This window comes from Carica papaya, chromosome 3, assembly GCF_054855325.1.
Source record: "Carica papaya isolate Zhongbai chromosome 3, ASM5485532v1, whole genome shotgun sequence".
Classification (NCBI taxonomy): domain Eukaryota; kingdom Viridiplantae; phylum Streptophyta; class Magnoliopsida; order Brassicales; family Caricaceae; genus Carica; species Carica papaya.
This window is the reverse complement of record NC_142311.1, coordinates 10,722,844-10,745,841: the sequence shown is the minus strand read 5'-3', so window position 1 is coordinate 10,745,841 and position 22,998 is coordinate 10,722,844. Positions and strand designations below refer to the sequence as shown.

General features: G+C 38.4%; 5 protein-coding genes across 15 annotated transcripts; 3 read left to right on the top strand and 2 right to left on the bottom strand.

Moving 5' to 3' along the window:
- The first annotated feature begins 653 nt into the window (after positions 1 to 653).
- Positions 654 to 4,146, top strand: LOC110808727 (scarecrow-like transcription factor PAT1). 6 transcript variants are annotated; one of them, XM_022034310.2, is made up of 2 exons: positions 654 to 809; positions 2,143 to 4,146. In XM_022034310.2, exon 2 carries the CDS (start codon positions 2,342 to 2,344, stop codon positions 3,983 to 3,985), a length of 1,644 nt encoding a protein of 547 aa, XP_021890002.1. In that variant the 5' UTR covers positions 654 to 809; positions 2,143 to 2,341; the 3' UTR covers positions 3,986 to 4,146. The 6 variants fall into 6 exon arrangements, with proteins under 6 accessions (XP_021890002.1, XP_021890003.1, XP_088071819.1 ...); XM_022034311.2 differs by having other exon boundaries at positions 707 to 813; XM_088215693.1 differs by lacking the exon at positions 654 to 809 and adding an exon at positions 834 to 887.
- Positions 4,147 to 4,736: 590 nt separating this feature from the next.
- ZAP1 (zinc-dependent activator protein-1) lies at positions 4,737 to 8,280 on the bottom strand. Of its 3 annotated transcripts, none has more exons than XM_088215696.1 (5): positions 7,909 to 8,280; positions 6,190 to 6,778; positions 5,944 to 6,109; positions 5,699 to 5,857; positions 4,737 to 5,459 (listed from the first exon to the last, which is right to left on the bottom strand). In XM_088215696.1, the coding sequence occupies exons 2-5, from the start codon at positions 6,761 to 6,763 to the stop codon at positions 5,150 to 5,152; spliced, it is 1,209 nt and encodes a 402-aa protein (XP_088071822.1). In that variant the 5' UTR covers positions 6,764 to 6,778; positions 7,909 to 8,280; the 3' UTR covers positions 4,737 to 5,149. The 3 variants fall into 3 exon arrangements, with proteins under 3 accessions (XP_088071822.1, XP_088071823.1, XP_088071821.1); XM_088215697.1 differs by having other exon boundaries at positions 6,190 to 6,768; XM_088215695.1 differs by having other exon boundaries at positions 6,190 to 6,846; positions 7,909 to 8,279.
- Positions 8,281 to 9,243: 963 nt separating this feature from the next.
- On the top strand, positions 9,244 to 10,999 carry LOC110808705 (DGCR14-like protein). The gene has a single exon (XM_022034282.2). It carries the CDS (start codon positions 9,331 to 9,333, stop codon positions 10,858 to 10,860), a length of 1,530 nt encoding a protein of 509 aa, XP_021889974.2. The 5' UTR covers positions 9,244 to 9,330; the 3' UTR covers positions 10,861 to 10,999.
- Positions 11,000 to 12,896: 1,897 nt separating this feature from the next.
- Positions 12,897 to 15,713, top strand: LOC110808704 (Phototropic-responsive NPH3 family protein). The gene is made up of 4 exons (XM_022034280.2): positions 12,897 to 13,204; positions 13,322 to 13,391; positions 13,470 to 14,618; positions 14,728 to 15,713. The coding sequence occupies exons 1-4, from the start codon at positions 13,110 to 13,112 to the stop codon at positions 15,403 to 15,405; spliced, it is 1,992 nt and encodes a 663-aa protein (XP_021889972.2). The 5' UTR covers positions 12,897 to 13,109; the 3' UTR covers positions 15,406 to 15,713.
- Positions 15,714 to 16,728: 1,015 nt separating this feature from the next.
- LOC110808707 (Aminotransferase-like, plant mobile domain family protein) lies at positions 16,729 to 20,994 on the bottom strand. Of its 4 annotated transcripts, none has more exons than XM_088215690.1 (7): positions 20,834 to 20,994; positions 20,106 to 20,206; positions 19,233 to 19,877; positions 18,950 to 19,117; positions 18,453 to 18,860; positions 17,121 to 18,347; positions 16,729 to 17,034 (listed from the first exon to the last, which is right to left on the bottom strand). In XM_088215690.1, exons 2-6 carry the CDS (start codon positions 20,196 to 20,198, stop codon positions 17,148 to 17,150), a joined length of 2,514 nt encoding a protein of 837 aa, XP_088071816.1. In that variant the 5' UTR covers positions 20,199 to 20,206; positions 20,834 to 20,994; the 3' UTR covers positions 16,729 to 17,034; positions 17,121 to 17,147. The 4 variants fall into 4 exon arrangements, with proteins under 4 accessions (XP_088071816.1, XP_088071814.1, XP_088071817.1 ...); XM_088215688.1 differs by having other exon boundaries at positions 17,154 to 18,347; XM_088215691.1 differs by having other exon boundaries at positions 17,154 to 18,347; positions 18,471 to 18,860; positions 20,834 to 20,993.
- Between the last annotated feature and the right edge of the window lie 2,004 nt (positions 20,995 to 22,998).

The window sequence follows — 22,998 nt, the reverse complement described above, 5'->3', positions numbered from 1 at the left end:
TAATTATATAAAAATTTTGCTGATAACGGAAGGGCCACTAAAATATTAATACACACAGGGAGGAGGAGAAAGTAACGACAAATAAAAAAAATGTAATCTCTCGAGTGGAAGGCAACACGTTACCACGTCATTTACGATTACCTTTTTAGCGTAAGGTTCACTTTTACTTCTTTTATCTTAATGCTTTTACTATTTTACCCCTAGATTCTCCTCTTATTTACCTTAATGCCATCCACACCGTCCGCCCCATAAATCAATCAGGACGGTTTATTTGTCGCTGTCTTAATAAATTTTTTTAAAAAAATTTGTAATTACGAAAATAACCTTCATTGTTTGACCGTTTGACCTGGGTCTTTCTTTGCCAACTTCGTCAAGGCTTGGGTTTTGATGCGTCTCATTCACCCACCACCCACAAATAATTTCCTCAAAATCGAAAAAAATGTCATTAATTTAGAAAAAAGACACAATAATTGGTGTGCCATTGACAAATTTGCTGCCAACTGAGTGGTAAATTACCAAAATTACCCTGTTAAAAAATACAATGGTGCGTCCGTACACGACAGCTTAATCAAGAGAAGGGTATGTTGGTCGTTTCCACCAACAATGTTCTCGTAACTTGATTAATGTTGGCACTGAGTGGTACTACTGTAGTTTCACAGTAACTACTGGGCTTTTTTTTTTACTTCAACCATTTTATAACACATTCCCCCATGTGTGGCTCCTGAACGCACGCTCTCTCTCTCTCTCTCGCCCATACAAGGACTCTGCTCTTTGGACTGAATTTTACCGAACTGCGAGATTTATTGTAGGTGGGTATGTCAAATTTCTTGATTTGGTACCAAAAATGGAATTGTAACCGAAATTCATTTCCTTCTTTTCCTTTACTGGTTTGTTACTCTTTCAAATCCCATGTTTTGCTTTGTAATCTACGGTGTGTGAATTCGTTGCTTTGATTGGCTATAATAAGAAACTTTACTTTGATGTGGATAAATCAATTTTTCTGGAAAAGGGTTGGGCTTGGATTGTGAAGATTTATGACATCTCTGTTTCCTCTTTTGAAATTCTTGGTGTTGTGGGTCATGATCCGGAAATGAAAGGGTTGGTCTTTTTTTTTTTTTAAATGGTTCTCATTGAGAGTGTCGGTGTTTATGTTCTCTCCATATGAGCATGCAGTTGGTATCCGATATTTCAATTTGGGAATTTAGAAAGGATTTAGGATTTTGTTTCTCTGTTAAATTGTTCGGCTTTCACATTTTGGAAGTGGGATCTGTCTGCTTCTTGGAGTGTTGCTGAATACCAAAAGATCGCCAAGTTTATAGGCCAGTCAGTGGTTAAATTTCAAGTCCTGGTGATCGAAGAGAGGAGCATTGATGTGGGTTTTTGATGTAGAGATACCTCTTAATTTAGTAAATCAGTGCTCTTTGGGTGTGTTTTTTGGTTAAGTGAGAATTTTATGTTTTACCGGTAGTAGAATTTTAATAGGCAAAAAAGTCTCCTTCCTAAAAAGGTGATTTATGGTGGTTTTATCTTTTATATAATAGGAGTCTTTTTCTTGGCGAGGCCCCCACGCATGAATGTCTCCTATAAATAAAAAGAACGCTAGAGTTAGAGTTAGTAGGACTGGTCTTGAAAGTTGTTTATACATTTGATTCTGAAAGATTTCATGCTTAAAGGGGATGGTGAGAAGTTAAGAGAATATAAAATCTTTTCTAGGGTTTCCAATCACACATTAGATTTCCGCTCACCCATCTGATTGAAATTTGTGATTAACCATGGCAGCCTTCATTCCTTATTGATATAATATACATCTTGATAGTTGTTTACTTGAGTATTTTTCATAGCTCATTTTGTTTAGGTCTTTGGTATTTTTGATGATGTTTTCAAGATTCAACTCTCAGCCTAAAATGGAAGGAGAATATTACCTGAGGCAGATAAATTTTTGTCGAACGATTCAAAGGCTGTCAATGAAATCTGTATTTCGATTTTTTTTCATATATAATGATATATCCTCCCTTCCAATTATCATGATTATAAGCGATGAAGAATCTTGAGATATTAATTATGTTAATGCAGTTGTTTCCTTCAGTTCGTTTTCTCAACCGAAATGTATAACTGTACTGATCTTTTCACTTTTCCTAACAGATTGTGGAGTGGGATCACCCTGAAAGTTGAGAGAAAGGATCACAAGGATGCTGATCCCAGTATAATATAGATCCTTTGTCAGAAAGAAGGCTTCCTGAGTTGCTGCTACAGAAAGCAAAATGCATCAATAGCCTGGCAGATCTGAGGCAACTAAGTATTTGATAAAGCTGGGCAGACTGGTGAAGCAGATTGTCTTTTGATGCAAGCATCGCAGCACAGAGTTTCAGGCATGTCGAGTGGATCTTACTACCAGCCATTGCAAGAAGCTGAGGCCTATTGCTTTCCTCAATTCCAAACTTTAGATCACCGGCTATGCTACAGTGAGAACAACAGTCAAGGAGTCTATATGTCAGTTAAGAATTCTCATGAACAGTATTGCACCCTGGAATCATCTTCAGCCAATGGCAATTATTCTGTCTATAATTGCTCATCAACTGCTAGTTTTTCACCCAGTGGAAGCCCAACATCACAGCAGGAATCTCAGTCATATCCACCGGACCTGCATCGTTCTCCCGATAATACCTATGGTTCTCCTTTAAGTGGCTCCTGCGTAACTGATGATATGAATGACTTTAGGCACAAGCTGAGAGAACTGGAAACTGTGATGTTTGGACCAGATCCTGACATAATTGGTGGGATTGATAGTGGTCTCCTTAACAGAAACAGTGGAGGGTCACAAGAGATGAACATCTGGACATTAATAACTGAGGCAGTCTCAAGAGGAGACTTAAAACAGGTTCTCATTGCCTGTGCAAAAGCAGTCTCAGATAATGATCTCCTGATGGCACACTGGTTAATGGATCAGTTGCGCCAACTAGTGTCTGTCTCTGGTGAGCCCATCCAACGATTAGCAGCATATATGTTGGAAGGGCTTGTAGCGCGGTTGGCCTCCTCAGGGAGTTCAATTTATAAAGCTCTCAGGTGCAGGGAACCAGCCAGTTCTGAGCTCCTGTCTTACATGCACATTCTTTATGAAGTTTGCCCCTACTTCAAGTTTGGATACATGTCAGCAAATGGAGCAATTGCGGAAGCTATGAAGGATGAGAATAGAGTCCACATCATTGACTTTCAAATTGCTCAGGGGAGTCAGTGGATCACCCTTATCCAAGCTTTCGCCGCCAGACCTGGTGGACCACCCCACATCCGAATAACAGGCATCGATGATTCCACATCAGCATATGCCCGTGGAGGAGGTTTGGGAATTGTTGGAAAGAGGCTATCTAAGCTTGCCAAACAATTTAATGTGCCGTTTGAGTTCCATGGTGCTGAGATGTCTGGTTGCGAGGTTCAACTAAAAGATCTTGGTGTTCGGCCTGGGGAAGCTCTGGCTGTCAATTTTGCATTCATGCTGCACCACATGCCGGATGAGAGTGTGAGCACTGAAAATCATAGGGACCGGCTGCTGAGGCTGGTCAAGAGCCTATTTCCTAAGGTGGTGACCCTTGTTGAGCAGGAATCTAATACGAACACAGCTGCATTCTTTTTAAGGTTTCTTGAGACATTGAACTATTATACAGCCATGTTTGAATCAATTGATGTGACTCTTCCAAGGGAGCATAAGGAGCGGATCAATGTTGAGCAGCACTGCTTAGCAAGAGATGTTGTTAACATTATTGCATGCGAAGGGGCTGAGAGGGTTGAACGACATGAACTCCTTGGTAAGTGGAGGTCCCGGTTCACTATGGCAGGGTTTACTCAATATCCTTTAAGCACACTCGTCAATGCCACCATTAAAAAACTGCTTCAGAGCTACAGCGAGAAGTATAGGCTTGAAGAGCGAGATGGGGCATTGTATCTTGGCTGGATGAACAGAGATTTGGTTGCATCTTGTGCATGGAAATGAAGTGGATGCAAAAATTGGTCCAAGCTGAGGTTGCAACTAATGTAGGCTTCTCTGTTCTTCTGTTACCCACTTTTTTGGGACGTATTCTCAGCTAAGTACTTGTAAATCAAAGTTTGGCCATTTCATTTGAGAACGTTAATCGATTTGGTGATTTACCAGAATGCTTTGGTGCAAAATTTATTTTGATTCAAGTAACTGGGTCAGTTCGTGTTCCCCAAAAGATTTTTGTTATTGACTTCAAACTTCAAAAAAAGGGGCTAAAAGTGAATTTGGACAACGCATAATTTACCTTGTTATGTTTTGGTGCTGCAAATATTAACTTTGGCAAACAGATTCTGCCAAGCTCCAGCAAACACACGCACACAGATTTAGAAAAAACCAATAGCAACCGAGATAAGGACCGGTTATTTTAGGGACTGTGACTTATTTGATGATCCCATTTTCTTCTCTCAAAATTTGTTGAAGAAATTTTTTCAAAAACATTTAAACTTGAAAAAAAAAAAATTCACTAATTTATTGTTTATATTCTAATAGTTTCGCTCTTTAAGTACAAGCTTATCGTTTATACAGTGGTAGTTATTCTACATCAAAAATAGAGTTGAACCAAAAGGTCATAGGAAAATTAATCAGTAATTTTTTAACCCTTTGCTCCATAAGGAACAGGGTTAAGCAGGATCTATAACGAACCAACGAACACTCACCAGATTTCAGATTTAACAAGTAAACGAATAAGGTTTTTATCTAACAGGGATTGGAGGTCTAATCTTTCTTAAATAGAGCTCAATTTACAAGCCTCCCAAAAAGGGTTTATCCTAGTTTTACATGCCTCGCATTATATCTTGTCTCAGACACTGAAATGGCTTGACAACCAATTAGCATTAAGCAAATCACACAGCTACTGGCAAGACATTGAATTCAGAATATTTCTATAAATAACTAACTTAGATAGTTGCCATGTATTGGCTATTTCCAAGGAAACGAGGAAAAATCAATTACGGTCTACTCCTGTACCTTATTACACTCGTATGAGATTTTCACCTGCTACGAGGTTTTCATCCAACCCAATGTCAACTACTCAGAGCAGCTATACACTCTGCGATCATTTGCCTGTACTGATCTACATTACCTGTCACCATCGTTTATTAACCATAAATGACAATGAGCTTAGCTTTGGATAGGCTCGGCATTTGGTGTTTGATGTTGCTCGTCAAATTTTTCGGGATGGGGAGTTATGCGACAACCAGTGCCACTATCTTTTGATTTATTTCCTGATTCAACAGAGGAGCCTGACTCTTTGTTGCTAGGTATTTTATGAACGTCTGAACCTGCTGTATTGTGAGTGACAGTACGAGCTGGAGGCTTATCATGGTCATGGTGTCCCTCGTAAGTGGTTGTAAGTAATTTTGGATCATGAGATGTCCTCTCAACATGCTTCTTAACTCGACATCCAGGACTTGAGCACCTGTAATAACTCCTATATGACACAATATTGGAGCATCAGTCAGCATAAACTTGATTATTTTGCAATAGAGGACGAAAGCATAACTCAATCATGGAACTCTGTAATTACTCATACATGAGAGTGCATGCGTTTGCCTATGGGTGTGTATATGCAGGTCAAGACATCTCAATGATTTTAACAAGAGTAGCTCTTTGCTTAGAGTGCCCTGCCAAACATAATGCAACACTAAGTATGAAAATTGGCATATATACCTTGGATGTGGATTCCCTTTAACTAATTTCTGCCCGTACTTGCGCCAACGGTACCCATCATTGACAATATCAACCTCACTCCGAGTCTGAACAACAATGCGTGGTTCACTGCTTTGCTTTTCCACCGAAATTATTTCCATATTGTAATTATCCTTCTTCCTGTTTTACATTTGCAAGGCATTAAGCAAATATTGGTTCACAGTATCAAAATCTACAAGAAATTCAAATAGGTAATTAAAACTAACCGTCTTTTTAGGCCAGGATCATCACTAGTATCAGGCTCATCTCCCACCCTATTTGATCCTAATAAAACATCTTTCACATCATCTTTTGATGCAACCGCCGGAACTTGAAGATTACCTACCGGCCCCGTCTGATGAGGTGTGTCACCATGCGCATCGGATGATTTCTCTTCAAATAGCAGATCAGGAAATAAATCAAGCAATATATTAAATACTATTATAGATATCATGCTGAAGTTTTTTTCTTACCTTTGGCAACACTTGAAGCTATGTTTTGTCTCTCTTCAATTATGGAGACAACAAAGCCAACAGCTACAGGGGTACTATTAGGTTTTGGATGATCATGTTGACCAAAGTATACAGTATCGGTGATCCGCCCGTCATGTGAACGCTCCAATTGCTTTTTCACGAGGCACTTTGGATGTGTACATTTGTAATAGCTCCTAATAAATTCATTTCCCCTAACAAGTTTCTGTCCATATTTACGCCAATTATACCCATCCTCAGAGCCCTTCTCACGAATGACCGGACTGATTCCTTCCGTATCAGATTGTACAGCGTGAGCTGTCCTATCAGGAGTTTTTGGTTCTTTCTTAGACTTAGAAGGAGGAACATGTCCTTCTGAATGTACTGCCTCTTGGTCAGGTTCTACTGATGCCTTCTCAGGTGTTATAGAGGGAATGTTTCCTTCCTGGTGATTCTCTGACACTGATATACTACCAGAGATCGGTTGCAATTCACGAGTTCCACCAACAGAGCTCACTCCATCTGGCAATTTATCAGAAGTCGCTTCATCTGTTGCAGCCTGCCCGGAAGAAGCCATTTGACCTATGATTTTCTATCAGTAGCAGAAGAATTCAGATGCACTCAGGGAATAACCAGTAAACTGAATAAATTCCCATGTACCTAGAAAGCCATAAAACATCGAAATAAAATAAGAAAGCAATAACAGAGAAAAAAGGCCACCAGACCACAAAAATTTTGTTCATTACATGACACTTAATTGTGATAAGATTAAATTTTTGGTAAAATTCATTTAACTGAGAGTGAAAGTGAGGCTCCAAGACAAAATAAAGATCCATTTAATGCTCAACTTTCTCTAGATCATTCATAGGATAAATAAGATCGATTCGGATCAAATTCTTTCCAAGCTTGGTTTTAGTAACAGCTTTCCATAAGCCAAGCTGCCCCAGTTTAAGGTATGGTTAAAGAAGTCAACCTGCTAGCTGGTCGATCTACTACACTTGAAAGACGATGAGCATCATTTTAAGTAATTCTAGAATAAACGAACATGTCTCCGGTTTCTTGAAATTTTGGCATCAAGATCCGCAGACCCATTGGTAATAATTAGAAAAGAACACAGCAGTAAGGACTATGTACTTCAATGGTACTTCTTCTCGCCTTTTCTCTTCGTTCGGGAGAGGCAAAAATTCGGGTTTCAAAGCGAGCAAATCCCAATTAATGCCATCCAAAACATGCCTGATCCCTTTGGTGGCAGTAAGGATGGTAGAAGGTTATCCATGCCATAAATAAACAAATTTTAACCTTTTAAAAAAAATTAACTCCCCGAAAATTTTAAATATTAATATAAACGAGAGGGGTGAGAGAAGTTAATACGATTTCAAATGATAAAGAAAAAATAAGCAAGCTATCCCCCAGGCCCCCGGATTTGTCTTAATTTTTTTAGAAAAGGAAAAAAGAAAACAGAAATACAGCTGAAATGAATAGCCAATTCCATTTCTGCCCAAGACAAACAGTACTACTAGATTCAAGTACAATTAGGGATTTACAAAACTAAGCTCTGAATTCCAAATTGCATCGTTTTCTTACAGTTTCCAGGGAAACAAACAAGGCAAGGCCAATAGGAGCATCGATTTCCACAAAATCACAACTTAAAAAAAGCAAAAGTACAATTGAAGGAACACGTAAGCTAAAACTATTTGCTCAAAAAAACTAATAAAGAATTACCTTTCACGAGTACTGATGCAACCACCAAACCAGCAAGCCTACAAATTCCAAGCTCCGGGCAGAAAAAGAAAACCTCAAGATAATCATAATAAGGTGCTCCGTCCCTCTCGTGAAGCCGTAAAGCTTCTAGCAGCTCGGGACCCTAGATCGCCCCAATCTCGGGACTTAAGCCGGCGAGCAGTAGCCGTATGGTCGGACTAGGTATGGTTAGAGTGGTGAGAGGAAAGAGGCTTCCGGTTGCGAAGTCTAATCCATAATCAGACGGGAGAAAGGAGAGGAGGAGGCGAGGCTGGCTATGGTTGTGTATAATCAGATGCAGAGAAGTATCTGTGTTCTCTCTCTCGCTCTGTAATAAGTTGAGTTTCTGGCGCGTAGGCTGTGAACCGATCTTTTAGTGGGAAAGTGGGTCCCGCAGAAGATGTCTTTTATTACTTTCTTTTCCTTCTGCAGACCAAAAAATCAAACAGGAAGACATCATTCCCCTGTCAGCAGTAGATTGATGTTTTTCTTTAAAAAAGAAATTATTATTATTTTATATATTTATTTATTATTAACTGTTCTTTTTCTAATTCATTATTAACTGGTTACGAATGCACAGAACGATTTGTAAATTGGTAATTGGCAAAACAGCGTCAATTGCCCCTCTTCGTTCTCGAATCTCCATGGCAACTCACTGTATTAATTGAAAAACGGTGTCGTTTGAGACCAGAGTAGGAACCATCGGAAACCATGGTGGCCCAAATGGAACGAAATGGACTGGGCTTTAAGGTTGGATTTTAAATGTATGACTCCAGATAATGGGCTGTCAATTTGGACTACGTTTATGTTAAATATGAATAAGTTTTTATTTATTGGGCTGATCTTAAATTAATTTAATATTAGTTTTACATTTTTTATACATAATAAAAATAAAAATCACTGAAACTATTGTTGCTAGAACTTGCACAATTCGATTTAATAATGGAAGTATCCGAAACTTATAAATGAATCTCAATTAATCATTAATTATGGTAAAATTTTGAAAAAAAAAAATTATTAATAAATTGTACAATTTGATTTTTTTTTTAATTTACTTAAAGATAAATATAGTCAAATAGTTAAATTTTTAATTAATTATAAAATAAATATTTTTACTTCGAAAATAAATATTTAAAAAATATATTTTATGTCTAAATTGTTTTTTAAGAAAATGAGTTGTTAAAGAAATTAATTAAAATTAAAATATTTAAGGCCTAATGATATTAATATTGGTAAGTAATAAGTGAAATCTCCTAGTAATGGTCGGTTAATCAGACGCGCCTACGCTAATTGAAAATCTATTTAAAGGCCAAAACAGGCAAACGACCCGACTCGACATTCACCCAAAACCGCGTGCACCACGAAAAGAACCCCAATTCGACAAACCCTAGCCACTGCTTGAAGATGCTTCTCTCGCCGGGCCATTCTCCGCGGCATGTTTCTTCGCCATCCCCGTCTCCATCTCCTTATTCTGATTTCGCCCTCCAAAATCATACTGATGGCTCTTCCATCACCCCTGAAAACCCTAGGAAGAAGGCCAAAGTTCTTGACGAGGACTCCTACGTCGCGGCGATCGAAAAGATCATCGAGCGCGATTATTTCCCCGATATAGCGAAGCTCAAGGACAGGCTCGATTGGTTGGAGGCAGTCAAGACAGGAGATCCGGTTCAAATCCGAGATGTCCAATTGAAGATTATCGAGCGGCGTGGCAGAAAGGTAAATACTGCTAGCTCTGAGCGCAAATCGCAAACCCCTGGTTCTACTTTTGCTAGAAATTTTACTCCTTTCGATGAATTTGATAGTAAAACCTCAAGAACCCCTGGTGTTGTTCCCATTATGGAATTATCTGGTAGTGGAGAAAGTAGGAAGGATGATGATGAGGTAGATGCTTCCCTGTCGTTAGATGAGTTCTTCAGGAGGTATACTAGCGAGGATAATGATAGTTTTTCAAGGATTTTGGAGAAGGTGAACAAGAAGAGGAAGGAGAGGTATGGGTATTTGCTGGAATGTGAGAAGGACGAGGTTAAGTCAATTGAAGATGCTAAGAGAGATAGAATAACAGACGGGTATGGTACGTCTGATCAGCCTCCAAGTACCTTGGAAGGATGGAAATATACTGCCAAGAACTTGTTGATGTATCACCCCTCTGACAATGGTGAGGCACCATTGACTGAAGGGGAACGAGCAGTGAGATTGAAGGGGTTGACCAAGGAGATTAACATATCAAACACAAGGTTTCATGGTAAAATGATGGATTCTAGGCCCAGAGACGATGGGACAGTAGAGGTACTTTATACCCCTGTTGTTGGCGGAACTCCACTGCCGGTGTCAGATAGATTTGGAGATAAGTCAAAGAAGTATGATTTGGAGGATTTGAGGAAGACACCAAATCCTTTTTATGTGGAGTCAGGGAAGAAAGCTGAGAATGGGTATAGCTTTGTCAAGACTCCATCTCCAGCACCAGGTGCTGATGAATCCCCATTTATCACATGGGGTGAAATTGAAGGGACTCCACTGAGATTGGACCCAGAGGACCCGTCAATTGATATCAGCGGCAGTGCTGAAGGTCCACATTACAGGATTCCATGTGCTCCTGCAAGAGATGTGAAGGCTCACTCATTATCGAGAGAGGCTGCACGTAAATTGAGAGAGCGATATAGTATGTTTCAGAAACCACCATTGCCATCTCCACATCGAGGGGGAAGTGCTAGTCCAAGTGTGCGGACACTCTCACCTGCAGCCCAGAAGTTCTTCAGGAAAGCAATAGCCAAGTCTTCATCTTCAGTGGATGAAACACTGCGTGCCACTTACCGAGGTGGAAGCCCTGGATTTGGCACTCCTAAAGGTGCAAGAAGTGTGTCAAGATTTGGAAGAGATGCTAGCTTGAGTACCAGATCTCCCTCAATAAGGGAAGGTTCCAGCCCTCGCTGGTAGTATTTTTTTTTTTTTCCCTTGTATTTCATTAGCCTGTAATGTTGTTTGTATGTCCCAAAACTCTAATGCACATGAAAATGCTAACTCAAGCTCCTTGTTGGTTAAATCATAAATAAGTAAAGAAAAGCATTTTTTTTTAGTTGCTAAGTTGCAAGTCCTAAATATACGTTGCTTAATGGAACTCCTTTTCTGCTATCATATTTTACCATTACTGAATGATTTCAATGCTCTACTTTTATCTTTAATCATGCGAATCTATAGAGACCTTCCAGAGACGCCATCAGGGAATGTTTAAGAGAGCAACTTGTATTCTTCATTTTTTAGGTGAAGTCCTCAGTTTGGCTTCTTGTTAACGTCCAAAATTAACAGTAATCATTGATTTTCTTTGAATTTAGTTTTAATCTTGATTGTCAATTAATTCTCCCAGACCCTATCTTTCTCCACCAATTAATTAAATTAACAATGATCAAGACCATGTATACCTACCAACTCATGCTTGGTGTGTTGGTTACCCTGCTTTTATACCAAGAGAGAGTGAGGTTTCAGTTCTTGCTAGGCAAGGCCTCCTTTCTTACTGGGCTGGCTCTCGTTTTTCACCGAGAGAGGGAGATTTCAATGCTTGCTAGGCTTGCCCTCCATTATAAATTGACCAGCAACTCCTTTTTTACCAAGAGAGTGAGATTTCAATTCTTACTAGGGTAGCCATTTAAAGGCCAAATAGAAAGAAAAAAAAAAAAAAAAAGGCCATGTATAGCTTGAGCTCATGTTTTAACTTTCATTTATAGAATCATGTTTTAATTTAATTTAAATGAAATTAGTTTAATTATTAATCAAATATATAAAATATAAATATAACTACATTTTATATATTTTATAATTAAAATTTTTTCAAAAATTAGACTTGGAACTATAATGGAATTTTTTGGAAATAAAAATTGAATTCTTTCTTACAACTCATTGTTAAAGTTTGTCTTGAGTTTAATAATCAAAATATTCAGTTTAAACTTTTGAATATTCCTCTTTCTTTACCTAATTGAAAAACCAATTATGCCCACCAAACAAATTACAAACTTACGGACAACATAGCTAGCTTACCCAATCACCAAATGAAACATACGATCTTTATATATGCGTATATATATATATATATGTATGTATGTATAATTACTGTTCTATTTTTGGGTAGACTTATTATCATGTTATATGATATTAAATTATGAAGGTACTTACTATTTACTAATTTCTACCCATTCTATACAAAGTTCTTATATAAATAAATTTGTGTATTTATGTGTAGTAGAATTTTGTTAAAGGAAAGAGAGAGCGAGAGAGAGAGAGGTGATTATGGGGATTGAGATTAACTGCTGGGAGAAAGCAAAGCAAAAACCTCACCATCCAACGCACCCGTCTTTTCAGAAGCCGTGCCGTTTTGGGTGTTTTTTTGGCATATGCTCAAAACCTTACTCCCTACTTCATCTCATTCTCCCCTTTTCAATTTTTATATTTACTTTTTCTATTCATATTTTCAATTGCTTTCCTTCATCCCTCCAATTTTGTAATTCCCAAACACGCCCTTCCCGGTTCTCTATGAACAAACCCTTCATCGACAAGCAATGTTCTGTCATCAATTTGCTACAACCTGAAAGATATACATGCATACCTATATATTTATATATTAAAATCTTCATCAGCGGGTATATGATTCTCTGTTGAATAAATAGAATAAGATGAGGTAAGCCATTAATGGCAAACCCAAAGCTACATGGGTTGTCACAATCACAATTCAGAAATCACTCGAAGCAAAAGACTTACATGAACAACTGCGGTCTTTGAGGAACTCCCCATATATTCTATTGGCAAGAGGCCTAGTAGTGGCACAATAATTCAAATTCTCAGCAATCTAGGAACGTTTTTGAAGCCTTAAAATTTGGATTTGAGCTGCACTCGTGTGTGTTTGACTTTGACTGTACATATAATACAACTGTTTGATAAAGTGGATACCAATAACAATTTCTCCGTGTGCGTGGAAAATCTGATCAACCCACCTTTTCATAATTCTGGTTTTCTGGATCGTAGAAGCTCTTCTAATCCTCCGGTTCTTGATTTTCTCAAGCATTAATGGCCGCCTAAAGAGAGAGATTAAAAGAAAAGCTTGGGGTTGTACTCACCAGTTACCAGTGAAATTGACTGTGAATGCCTTTCAGAGTTTCACTTTCAGTAACTTCTTTGTTTTGAAAAGCTGTCTTTCCATGGAAGTTGCTAGCTCCAAAGATAGTTCAGTTTCTTCAAGTCCATTCTCATCGCCTAATATCAGTGCCCTGCTAAAGATCAAGGTTCTCTCATGGTAAGACATGAACAGGGTTCCTCTGTGTGTGTGCGTGCGTGTGTTTCCTTCTGTTCAAGCTGCATTGTTAAACTGTAATTCTGAGGAGAAACTGATATTGGTTCAATCCTATCTCAGGAGCCAGGAGACTGGTTTACCTGTTTCTATACAGGTTCGGGTTTGTGGCAGAACGTTCAATCTACACAAGGTAAGATCAATATGGTATCTAAGAAAACTCCAAGAGGATCCAATCCTTAACTTCACTTCTGTTAATAATATTTTGCAGTACCCTCTGTTTTCAAGGAGTGGATACTTCAACAAGAGAATGAATGAGTCGACAGTAATTGATTTGCCAGAAGATTTTCCCGGAGGACCAGAAACCTTTGAAATGATTGCATTGTTCATCTATGGTTCCTCCACTTTGATCGATCCTTTCAATATAGCTGCCCTGCGATGTGCAGCAGAGTTTCTTGAAATGACAGAAGAATACAGTACCGGTAACCTCTGTGAAAGGTTTGATCTTTATTTAAACCAGGTAGTCCTCCAAAGCTGGGATGATACGCTGATTGTTCTTCAGAGGTGCCAAATTTTGCTACCCTGGTCTGAAGAGTTGCTCATCATTAGCCGGTGCATAGAGTCCCTAGCCTTCATGTGTTGTATGGAGATTCTTGACCCTGAGAGAAGGCGGGAGAAACCAGTTGTGACTTTGGAGGCATTAGCAGGTCAAGCATGGAGTTGTGAGGATGCAAAAGCACTTGTGAGCAACGACTTGTGGATTAAAGACCTCATGGCTCAGCCCTTTGGATTCTTCAAAAGGGTAATAGGATCCTTGAGAAGACAAGGAATGAAAGAGAAGTATGTGAGTCCTATTATGGTCTTCTATGCCAACAAATGGGTGCTATCAAAGAAGACACGCCAATATTGGGAGAGTTCAGGTGAGAAAATTGGAGAGAGTGGTGCAAAACAGAAAGTGTCTGGTATTTTACAAGGTATTCTTGATCTGTTGCCCATGGGAGAAAAGGCAAGTGGAGCTATTCCTGTTGGGTTTTACTTTGCTTTGCTTGCCAGATCCCTTGAACTTGGCATGACAAGTCACAGCAGGGTGAAGTTGCAAGATCAGATTGCATCTATGTTACACTTCGCCCAGGTGGGAGATTTTCTCTTCCCTCAAATTAAGATTGAGTCTGTTTCTTCCAGCAAGGAGTTGGCTATAATGGAGACTATATTTTCCAAGTATGTATTGTCTAACATGGACTCCAATCACACTCCAGCAAGAAACTCAATCATTGCAGAATCATGGGACATTTATCTGTCCCACATTGCTGCAGATCCAAAAATGGAGCCTAAAAGATTCATGGAACTGATTGAAAAGGTTCCAATTGCCTTCAGACAAACCCACGATCAACTCTATAGAGCACTGAACACATATCTCCAGGTAAGTTTCTGGTGTGCATTCAAAGATCCAAAAGATTTTCAAGTTAGCTCAACTTAATAAGTCACCCCGAGTAATTTTCTTGCTACCTGTTTATATATTTCCTATTCAGGCACATATAGATCTACCTCAAGAAGAGAAGGGATCAGTCTGCAAGTACCTCAACTGCCAAAAGCTATCACAAGAGGCATGTATTGAAGCGGTTCAAAATGAGTTGATGCCATTGCGTTTAATTGTCCAAGCTCTATTCATTCAACAGCGTAACACCCACCAAGCTTTCAAAGAATGCTCAAACTCGTTTAGGCACGCACAGTTTGGAGACTTCTCTGGAAGCCTTCCGAGCTCAAGATGCCCAAACTCCAACAGTCTAAATCCAGGAGACAGCCCCTATAGAGATAGAGCAGAGCCAGAGAGCAGGACATTAAACATCCTTCTTGCAAATGACTCAGCACTGCAGGGGTGTGAATTTTCCAGAAAGGAGTATGAGTCGACAAGCTTCAGAATTCAGAACCTTGAACATGAGCTTATGTCCTTGAAAAGAAGCCTTCAACAGCAGAAGATTCCAAACAAAAGAGGCTCAATCAAAGTGCAGAAAATAAAAACATATGGTTTGGAAAATAGATCAATGAGCAAGAAAAATAATGCACATGGGCAAGCAACAGGCTGTATTGGGTCTGTGAGTTTTACTTCACAGAGGAAATATGCTACTAGGCTGCTAAACATCATTCGTCGTCTTACCTTGTTTCGTGGTAGAAAGTCAAAGAGAAGGACAAGTGCCAATACCTTATAAGCTAAGCAATCTACCATATTAGTGTAAGCATAAGATGTATGAAAATCCAAACATGTAAAATCGATTTATTTGTGAATAAAGACTAAAAAGCCAACCCAAAAAAAGCCTGTGAAATAACAGTATAGATATCAAGTGATATCCAATTTTCTTCCTACCTCCCTTAAGGAGCCTCAAAAGTAAAACAGGCACCCAGCAAGCATCTGCTAAAATCCAGCTTATGTAATTGTGGGAAGATGTTCAAAAAACGTTATCGAAGTGCCTATGCACATTACACTGATACAGAACAAGCTTTCAATGAGCACCTTCCTGTTTACCAAATTCTTGATTTGAAGACAGGTTTTCACCATGATTAAAATTTCCAGAATGCATCTGAGTTTTCTGCCTTACAATTTCTAGTTACGGTTATTAATCAGTACAATGATTAAAAGGTTTGACATTTTGCTGTCAACTTTAAGTTGTAATCTTTTCTCCTCAGTCTGGGGTTTAGTACAGCATTTCTGTAAGCATGTATTTAAGGTTTCAAATGAAAATTCAGATTAGTTTTGCCCCAGTTTTCTCTTCTTGTTCATTCCACCAAAAATAACCAATTGAGCATCAGAGTGTTTATAAGATCCAGCTCAAATATAAATTCTAAAATTCAGCTACTTAGAAGCAAATTCAAGCAGAACCTAAGCTGACAGTACGTAGTACCTGTTAGCGTCCTGTAAACCAAACCAAGATTCCCTGAAATCATTACCAGCATTCACTCAGGGAAAAATTCAGTCGCCATATGATAACTCATGGTGTCAAAGCAAAGAGAAGTCTGGAAATCGGTGTGTAACTCAGGTTATTGTCAACAGCTGTGGTCCTGAGACTTGAATGCTAGTAACGAGAGCTAGGGGGAGGATGTGATTTAAAAAGGTAAGAGATAGAGGAGGAAGAGAGACAGAGAGAATTCGAGATATATAATTGAATCTGGAATTTGAATTTTTCTGAGCAGAACTTCCCACCAACTAGCTATATATATCCTACTTAGGGGGGGCGCACTTAATTACAATGGAAAAGATAATCAGCAATAAGCATTTGAATTAGCCCATACTACTTTTCTCGTTTCACCCTTATGCATAATTCCCCAATTTACCCTTTTTCCTTTGTTTACACTTTCAGTGGTTTCTTGACAGTTGTGGTTAGTTATAAATGCATAAAAATTGTCACTAAGAAATAATATATATGTAGTAAGAAATGTAACCAAAAACTGCATCGTCAGCAAAAGTGAAACTCCACCCAATTAAGGGTTGCAGCAAACCATGTTCTATAATGTCACTAAATTCTATGAACAAGTCATTAAAACTGCCATAGCTTACTGCATTCCTAATATTGTAGAAAAACTGCAACTCTGATTCAAGTACACCGGATATATTCATGGAATTCACATTAAGAATAAAGCCTATTTTAGCAAAACATCAAATAAATAGCCTGTCAACTAAGTATCTCTAGAACATTACTCCTCCATCTCCGCTTAAATTATGTTTTAATTTTGTGTCGGTGAAAACTAAATTAATAAGCTGCAGAAGACTCAAGACTGCATTTACACGATAAAATTTTCCTTCAAGAGGTCCACCTCTCTCTGCAGATTCAATCTCAGGTAACCTGCATAACAAAACAGAAATTATAATTCACACGTTCCAGAAGGAAATGCATGAAAAAACACCATAAATTAGTGGAACAAAAGCCACCTCTATAAAGATGCATGATAGTGTTTTTTATACCAAGACTGCTTTATCACCCTGCTGTGCAAAATCCTCGCTAGTTTCAAGGGATGACTGTGGAACAACCTCCAGTGCCTGCTTGGCTGTTTGCGGATTACTTTCGTTAATGACATGAGCCAGTTGTGAACCACTGACCTTGTCAGCTCCATCAAGATTCTTTTTTTCATTGACTCCCTTCACTGCATGATGAATTTGCGAGCCGTTTACTTCATCAGGTGTCTGATTAATTTGTGAGTCATTGACCTCATTGGTAGCATTCTGAACCTCTGAGTTATTGACCACATCAGTGAGATCACGAACTTGTGGGTCATTGACCACATCAGCAGTGTTATGAACTTGTGAGTCATTAACCTCATTATCAGAATTATGAATTAGTAAGATATTGACCTCAGCAGCTGCATCATGATTTTGTGCCTCGTTGACCCTGGCATCTGTATCATAAATTTGTGACTCATTGATCTCGGCAACTGTAGTTACTGTAGCATGAATTTGTGAATCACCGATTTCCTTTTTGGGTTCATGCTCAGGTGACTTTGGGGAAACCTCGACAGTGGGCTTCGCTATCTGGTAATCATCCTCGACAACAACATGATTTTTCTGTAAGCCATTAACCTCATCAGCTTTATCATGGAACTCTTCAACTACATTAGTCACATCATGCTGGGACTGATCAACCACATCAGTATTATTTGCATCATGTAATTTTGAGCCATCAACTTCATTAGTTTTAGTAGCATCAAAAATCTGTGTGTGATCAGTATCGTTAGTGGCATCACAAAGCTGCATGTCCTCAACCTTGTTATCTGCACAAAACTGTGCCCCATCAACCTCATCACATGCATGACACATCTGTAGATCGTCAATTTCACCGTCTGTTTGATGTAACTGTAGTTGATCAACGTCAACAATTGGCCCAAACTGAGATTCATCCTCACTAACTGCCTGATCCTCGAGGGGATCATTACTCCTCCTCCGCTTGCCAGTACCCTTCCTTCTTACCCTTTCTTTGCCCCTACTCCTTTTCCCAAGTTCAGTTGGTGGACTTTCTGATACTACAACTTGAACTCCAACTTGATCTCTCAAGCATTCTTGTGCTATACACCTGATCCTGGAAACTGACTCAAATTGTTGAGGGTCCAGTCCTTTTGCTGAGAATGTGTCCGCTAAATATGCAATTTCCCTTAAACCAGATATCTGTGACATCAAAGAAAAAACAATGTCCCTCAAACTAGAAGTCTTGAACAACAGTCAAAGAAATAGATATATATTACATTTAACAGCAAGTAAAGGTCAATTAACTTGTTGAGTATAGGTTACCGTTCTCTGAAACTCCGTTGAGAGAGAGATAGGCCTCCCTACAACTCTACGAGTAATGTTTAAGTACCAGTGCATGTACTCGCTTTCATCAACACCATCATCACCATCCACAATATGAAGCCCACGGTCGGACCATTCATTAAGCTCCACTTCCATTTTTCCAGCCAAGTCCACCCCACCATCAACTCCACGACTTTTTCTTACCCATCGCATCACATCTTCTGGGATTGGTTGAAGCATTCCATATTGCCTTAGACAACGATCAGGAAGATGTCTCTCCGCCTTGTCAAAACATATTAACATTGTTTTTGATCTACCCAAAATTAAGGTGCTTTTAATATCCTCTGGTATTACTGTACTATCCATATATTTGTAAGGAAGCCACTCCACCTATTTGTCAATATCATATAAATTATCTTCTTTTCTGTGTATTTTCAAGAAAATGAATATGAACCAAACAGCAACAGAAAAAAACTTACATCAGAGGGTTTCAACGAATCCAGTGCCTTCCGGTAAAAGACTACATCTCTGTTTGTTGTAGGGCCACTTTGTTTCCCCTTCCATCTAAGAACAAATGGGAAGTGATCATGGATTGGATCCCGATTCAGCTTTGGACGACCGATATTCAGATGATAGTAACTCCAACACTGCAAGAATGATGATTAATGAACATCAGCAATTTAACTTTTTTAGTTGAAGCCAGTATTTGCCAGAAGTATTGCAAGAGATGCAGAAAGAAAGAAAAAGGTTATAGCACATAACCTGTAACAGTGTCAGACAACCACAAATTGTGCTTTGAGATTTGACGGAAGCATTTCCAAGTGCCCTGTACAAGAATGCCAATGCTGCTGCACCCCATGCAAACTTCCCAGCTTCCTCAAAATTTTCAAATAGAGGCAGGTACATAACAGGAACTTTATTCCCAGTGGTAGTAGAAAAAATTGTACTTCCTACTAAATACAAAAGGTAAGCACGTGTGCGGCATTCAACATCATCCATGGGTGCATCTTCAGGACAGTCTGAAAAGAACTCTTTCAACCAACTAAGCTTGACCATCCCGCCACTTGCATAAGTAGAGTCCGGTGCTTTCCCTAGGTACCTTTCACAAACTGTGCTACATGTTGTATATGTTATTCCAATCACCGGTTTCCCATCAATTCTGAGTCCAAGGAGAAGGGCAACATCTTGAAGGGTCACAGTCATTTCTCCAACAGTCAAGTGAAATGTATTAGTTTCTCTCCTCCACCTTTCCACCAGTGCAGAAATAAGTGGGTTGTCTAGGCTAATGGCAGGAATCTTTCTCAAGTAGCCAAATCCAGCTTTCTCCACCAACTCAATCTGTTTGGGAGTAAGCTTCCATTCTCCCAGCTTTGAGGTGTGTTCATGGCATCTCAATGCACCACGCTCCTACCATACGTCAAGAACAACAATTACACTACAATGAGACATTGGAAAGTCTTACCCCGACCGGAAATCACAAAAAGATAGATTTACATGTATATATATATATATATATGTTGCATTTTTGAATCTTAGTATCTTAGAGTAAAAATTGTGCATATGCATATACCAGTATATGTTATACATTACACATATACCAGCATGTTTATGGATATCTATGATTATGAATCGAACCTGGCCATCCCAAACCGCAGAGGAGACATGTTTCTCTTGATCATAGAGAATAGAAGGATCGACTGGTCCAGGATTTGTCGCAGATGGGTCCATTCCTTACACTACTGATTCAAACCGTAAAAGAGAATGATGAAAGAATGCATCAAACGGGAGACAATAAATGGAAATATCAGTTGTGTAAAGTATCTTAAAAGACCAAACATCTACTGGTAGTCAGAGAACATATGTTCTGCAGTTATCGAAACACTGCAGTTAGAAGGTTCACGATTGCCACAAAGTTACACAACACCAAAACCTAAAATCCATCCCAAACGACATTTTACAATAAATTTTAGGAAGAATAACGATGAATATCACGTTTTTTATTTAGACATTTTTAAATTGCATCAAAATTTGTAAATAAATTGATAAATTGTGTAAAGAATCCAATTCCGAATTCGACAAGCCGCGGAAACCCTAAGATCTTCAAGACTCAAGAATCTAGCGAATAAACCACACATTAAAACTCCTTTCGGTTGCCGAGAAGAGGAGGGAAAGAAACAGACATGAACAGGAGCTTTCCAGTCTTACGGACTTCGATATTGTTTCTCTCTTCTAATCCACTCAAGAAAAGTATTAGCAAAAAAAAAAATTAAAATTAAAAGATCCAAACCAACAGAAGCGAAACGACGACGGAGAAGCTCTAAGGAAGAAGGCAGAGTGGGGGAGAGTCAAGAGTAATAACAAACCTGAATAGATTAGATTTAACAAAACGACGACGGAGAAGCGCCTCGAATCGACCCAAGGGTGAAGGAAGGAACAAGCAGAACCCTGGGGAAAAAAACCCGTCAAAACGACGGATAAGGCGTCGTAGGGATATTAAATTTTGACGGTTTATGTGCTGCAATCAATTGCCTCAAGGGAAAAAAAACCTAATCCTTTTTCTTCGGTGTAACGTCCCGGACACGTGGCAAGCAACGAGGGTTTTGAGCCTGGGCCCTGATCTGGGCCTAGTTTAAGGAAAAAAAAAAATCAGATTTGGATTCAATTTGCATTTTTCATTGGAGATGAAGTTCATGGTGTTATAAGTAAAAAATCATAAAATTAGCTTATCAGAAATATTAAAAATTATATGAAATATGTAATGAAATTCATAAAGTAATCTTTAATAATTCATTAGAAAATAAAATAAACTGGGACTATATCCTATCACATTATATATATATATATATGAAATAAATGTTTGCACATTAAATTTCCGTGCACAAAGATGCGTCTGATATGTATAATATTTATAGCTCTTTTATACTGAATAAAAAGAACTAAAGAATCACGTACTGAATGGAGAAATTGCTAATAAAATATAAGAAAATTAAAATAATAAACATATTTGTAACTAAGATTTGTTGGTTTCAATTATTACGATACAGCTTCTAGTTTTTTTGGTTGTTTTCTTCTTCCATTTTGTAGCAGAAAATAAAAATATAAAACGTCTCTTACCATTAAACAAGTTCTTATTTCATTAAAAAATAAATAAACAACTAGATTTTAGCAGTTTTTTTCTAAAAAAAATTGAAATAGACTTTAAACAGTCAACTCTTCGATTAAAATATCATATAATTTTAATTAAACATTGTCTTAGTAAAGTATGATAAAAGTTGAATATAAGACTTTATTAAAAAAAAAAAAAAAAACTATAAGATTAGATTCATTAGAGATGATAATGGACCCACCATATAGAAGTGAATTACAGAAATTTGGTGCAATAGATTTATATGCTTATATGTAATACCCAAAATTATTTTTATGTAATTTAAATTAATTTTTTAATTTTTTTTATTTTAATTTAGTGTAAAAATGAAAAAAATTTGATGGAAAATGAAATTGAAAATAATTTTAAAAAACATGGGTAAAATTTTAAGTTTTGGAAATATTTAAAAAAAAAAATCAGAAACTAAGGGATCAAAATATAATTTAGAAAAGTTATGTCACGTAGGATATTAAATCAGTAGTTTCGACAAACCAGAACATGCCGCGTGATAACAGACACTGACGCGGTGCCACATTGGAGGCCACGCGGATGATTTGCGTGTCTGCGATCAAACGGTCCAGATTTGCTCCCGCGCGTACGGATAGTCCAGTTGCGTTCCCTCCTCAAACGCGATCAGATAGTCAGATTTAAACGCGATTAACGGTCCATATTCACTTCCTATTTAAACACGATCGGACAGTCTAGATTATATGGCGATTAACGGTCTAGATTCACTCCCTATTTAATTGTGATCGAACGGTCCAAATCAAATGCGATGGACGGTCCAGATTAAATAGAAATAAATATAAATAACTCTATTCACACCAAACTCTAACCTTAACCACCAGACTCCCCCTGATAGAGAAGAAAACTCAGCCACCGAAAAGGAAGTCGCTGCCACCCACCGCTGTGCCGGAGCCACTTCCGACCGCCAAAAGAGGTAAAAAAAATTTTGTTTATTTGAAATTCAATTTTAAACACCCTCATGGCCAAATTGAAGCAAAATGACTAGCCGATTGACTAAAATCTATGGGCAAAGCCCAACGGCGCTACTGCAAAAAACTACAAAAATCGCCTCCGATGAAGCCCTTCTCGATTATCGTTATGTGAAAATTTTTCACTGTTTTAATCACTGTTTCTTTCTCTACATGTTGATCGAAGCAAAACACCAAACTGTAAGAGTGAGCAGGCGAAGCCGCCGCACCGGAGAGCCCAGCCGCCCGTGAGTTTCGTTTTTTTATTTTTTTTGCCAACCGAGATTTTTTAACGTATTTTCTCGCATGAATTGATGCAAACTGACCAAAAATAGTCAATTTGAGGCGGACCACCACCGTGCCAGAATTTCAGAATTGGCCAAAAAAAGGTCCTAACACTGTTTTTGGA

Coding starts and splice junctions, on each gene's coding strand:
- LOC110808727 (XM_022034310.2), top strand. CDS start 2,342: ATGCAAGCATCGCAGCACAGAGTTTCAGGCATGTCGAGTGGATCTTAC.
- ZAP1 (XM_088215696.1), bottom strand. CDS start 6,763: ATGGCTTCTTCCGGGCAGGCTGCAACAGATGAAGCGACTTCTGATAAA. Junction 6,110..6,189: donor AGCTTCAAGTGTTGCCAAAG/GTAAGAAAAAAA, acceptor TGCTATTTGAAG/AGAAATCATCCGATGCGCAT. Junction 5,858..5,943: donor GATCCTGGCCTAAAAAGACG/GTTAGTTTTAAT, acceptor AATGTAAAACAG/GAAGAAGGATAATTACAATA.
- LOC110808705 (XM_022034282.2), top strand. CDS start 9,331: ATGCTTCTCTCGCCGGGCCATTCTCCGCGGCATGTTTCTTCGCCATCC.
- LOC110808704 (XM_022034280.2), top strand. CDS start 13,110: ATGGAAGTTGCTAGCTCCAAAGATAGTTCAGTTTCTTCAAGTCCATTC. Junction 13,205..13,321: donor AAGATCAAGGTTCTCTCATG/GTAAGACATGAA, acceptor ATCCTATCTCAG/GAGCCAGGAGACTGGTTTAC. Junction 14,619..14,727: donor CACTGAACACATATCTCCAG/GTAAGTTTCTGG, acceptor TTTCCTATTCAG/GCACATATAGATCTACCTCA.
- LOC110808707 (XM_088215688.1), bottom strand. CDS start 20,198: ATGGACCCATCTGCGACAAATCCTGGACCAGTCGATCCTTCTATTCTC. Junction 19,118..19,232: donor GTTGTCTGACACTGTTACAG/GTTATGTGCTAT, acceptor TCATTCTTGCAG/TGTTGGAGTTACTATCATCT. Junction 18,861..18,949: donor ATTCGTTGAAACCCTCTGAT/GTAAGTTTTTTT, acceptor ATTGACAAATAG/GTGGAGTGGCTTCCTTACAA.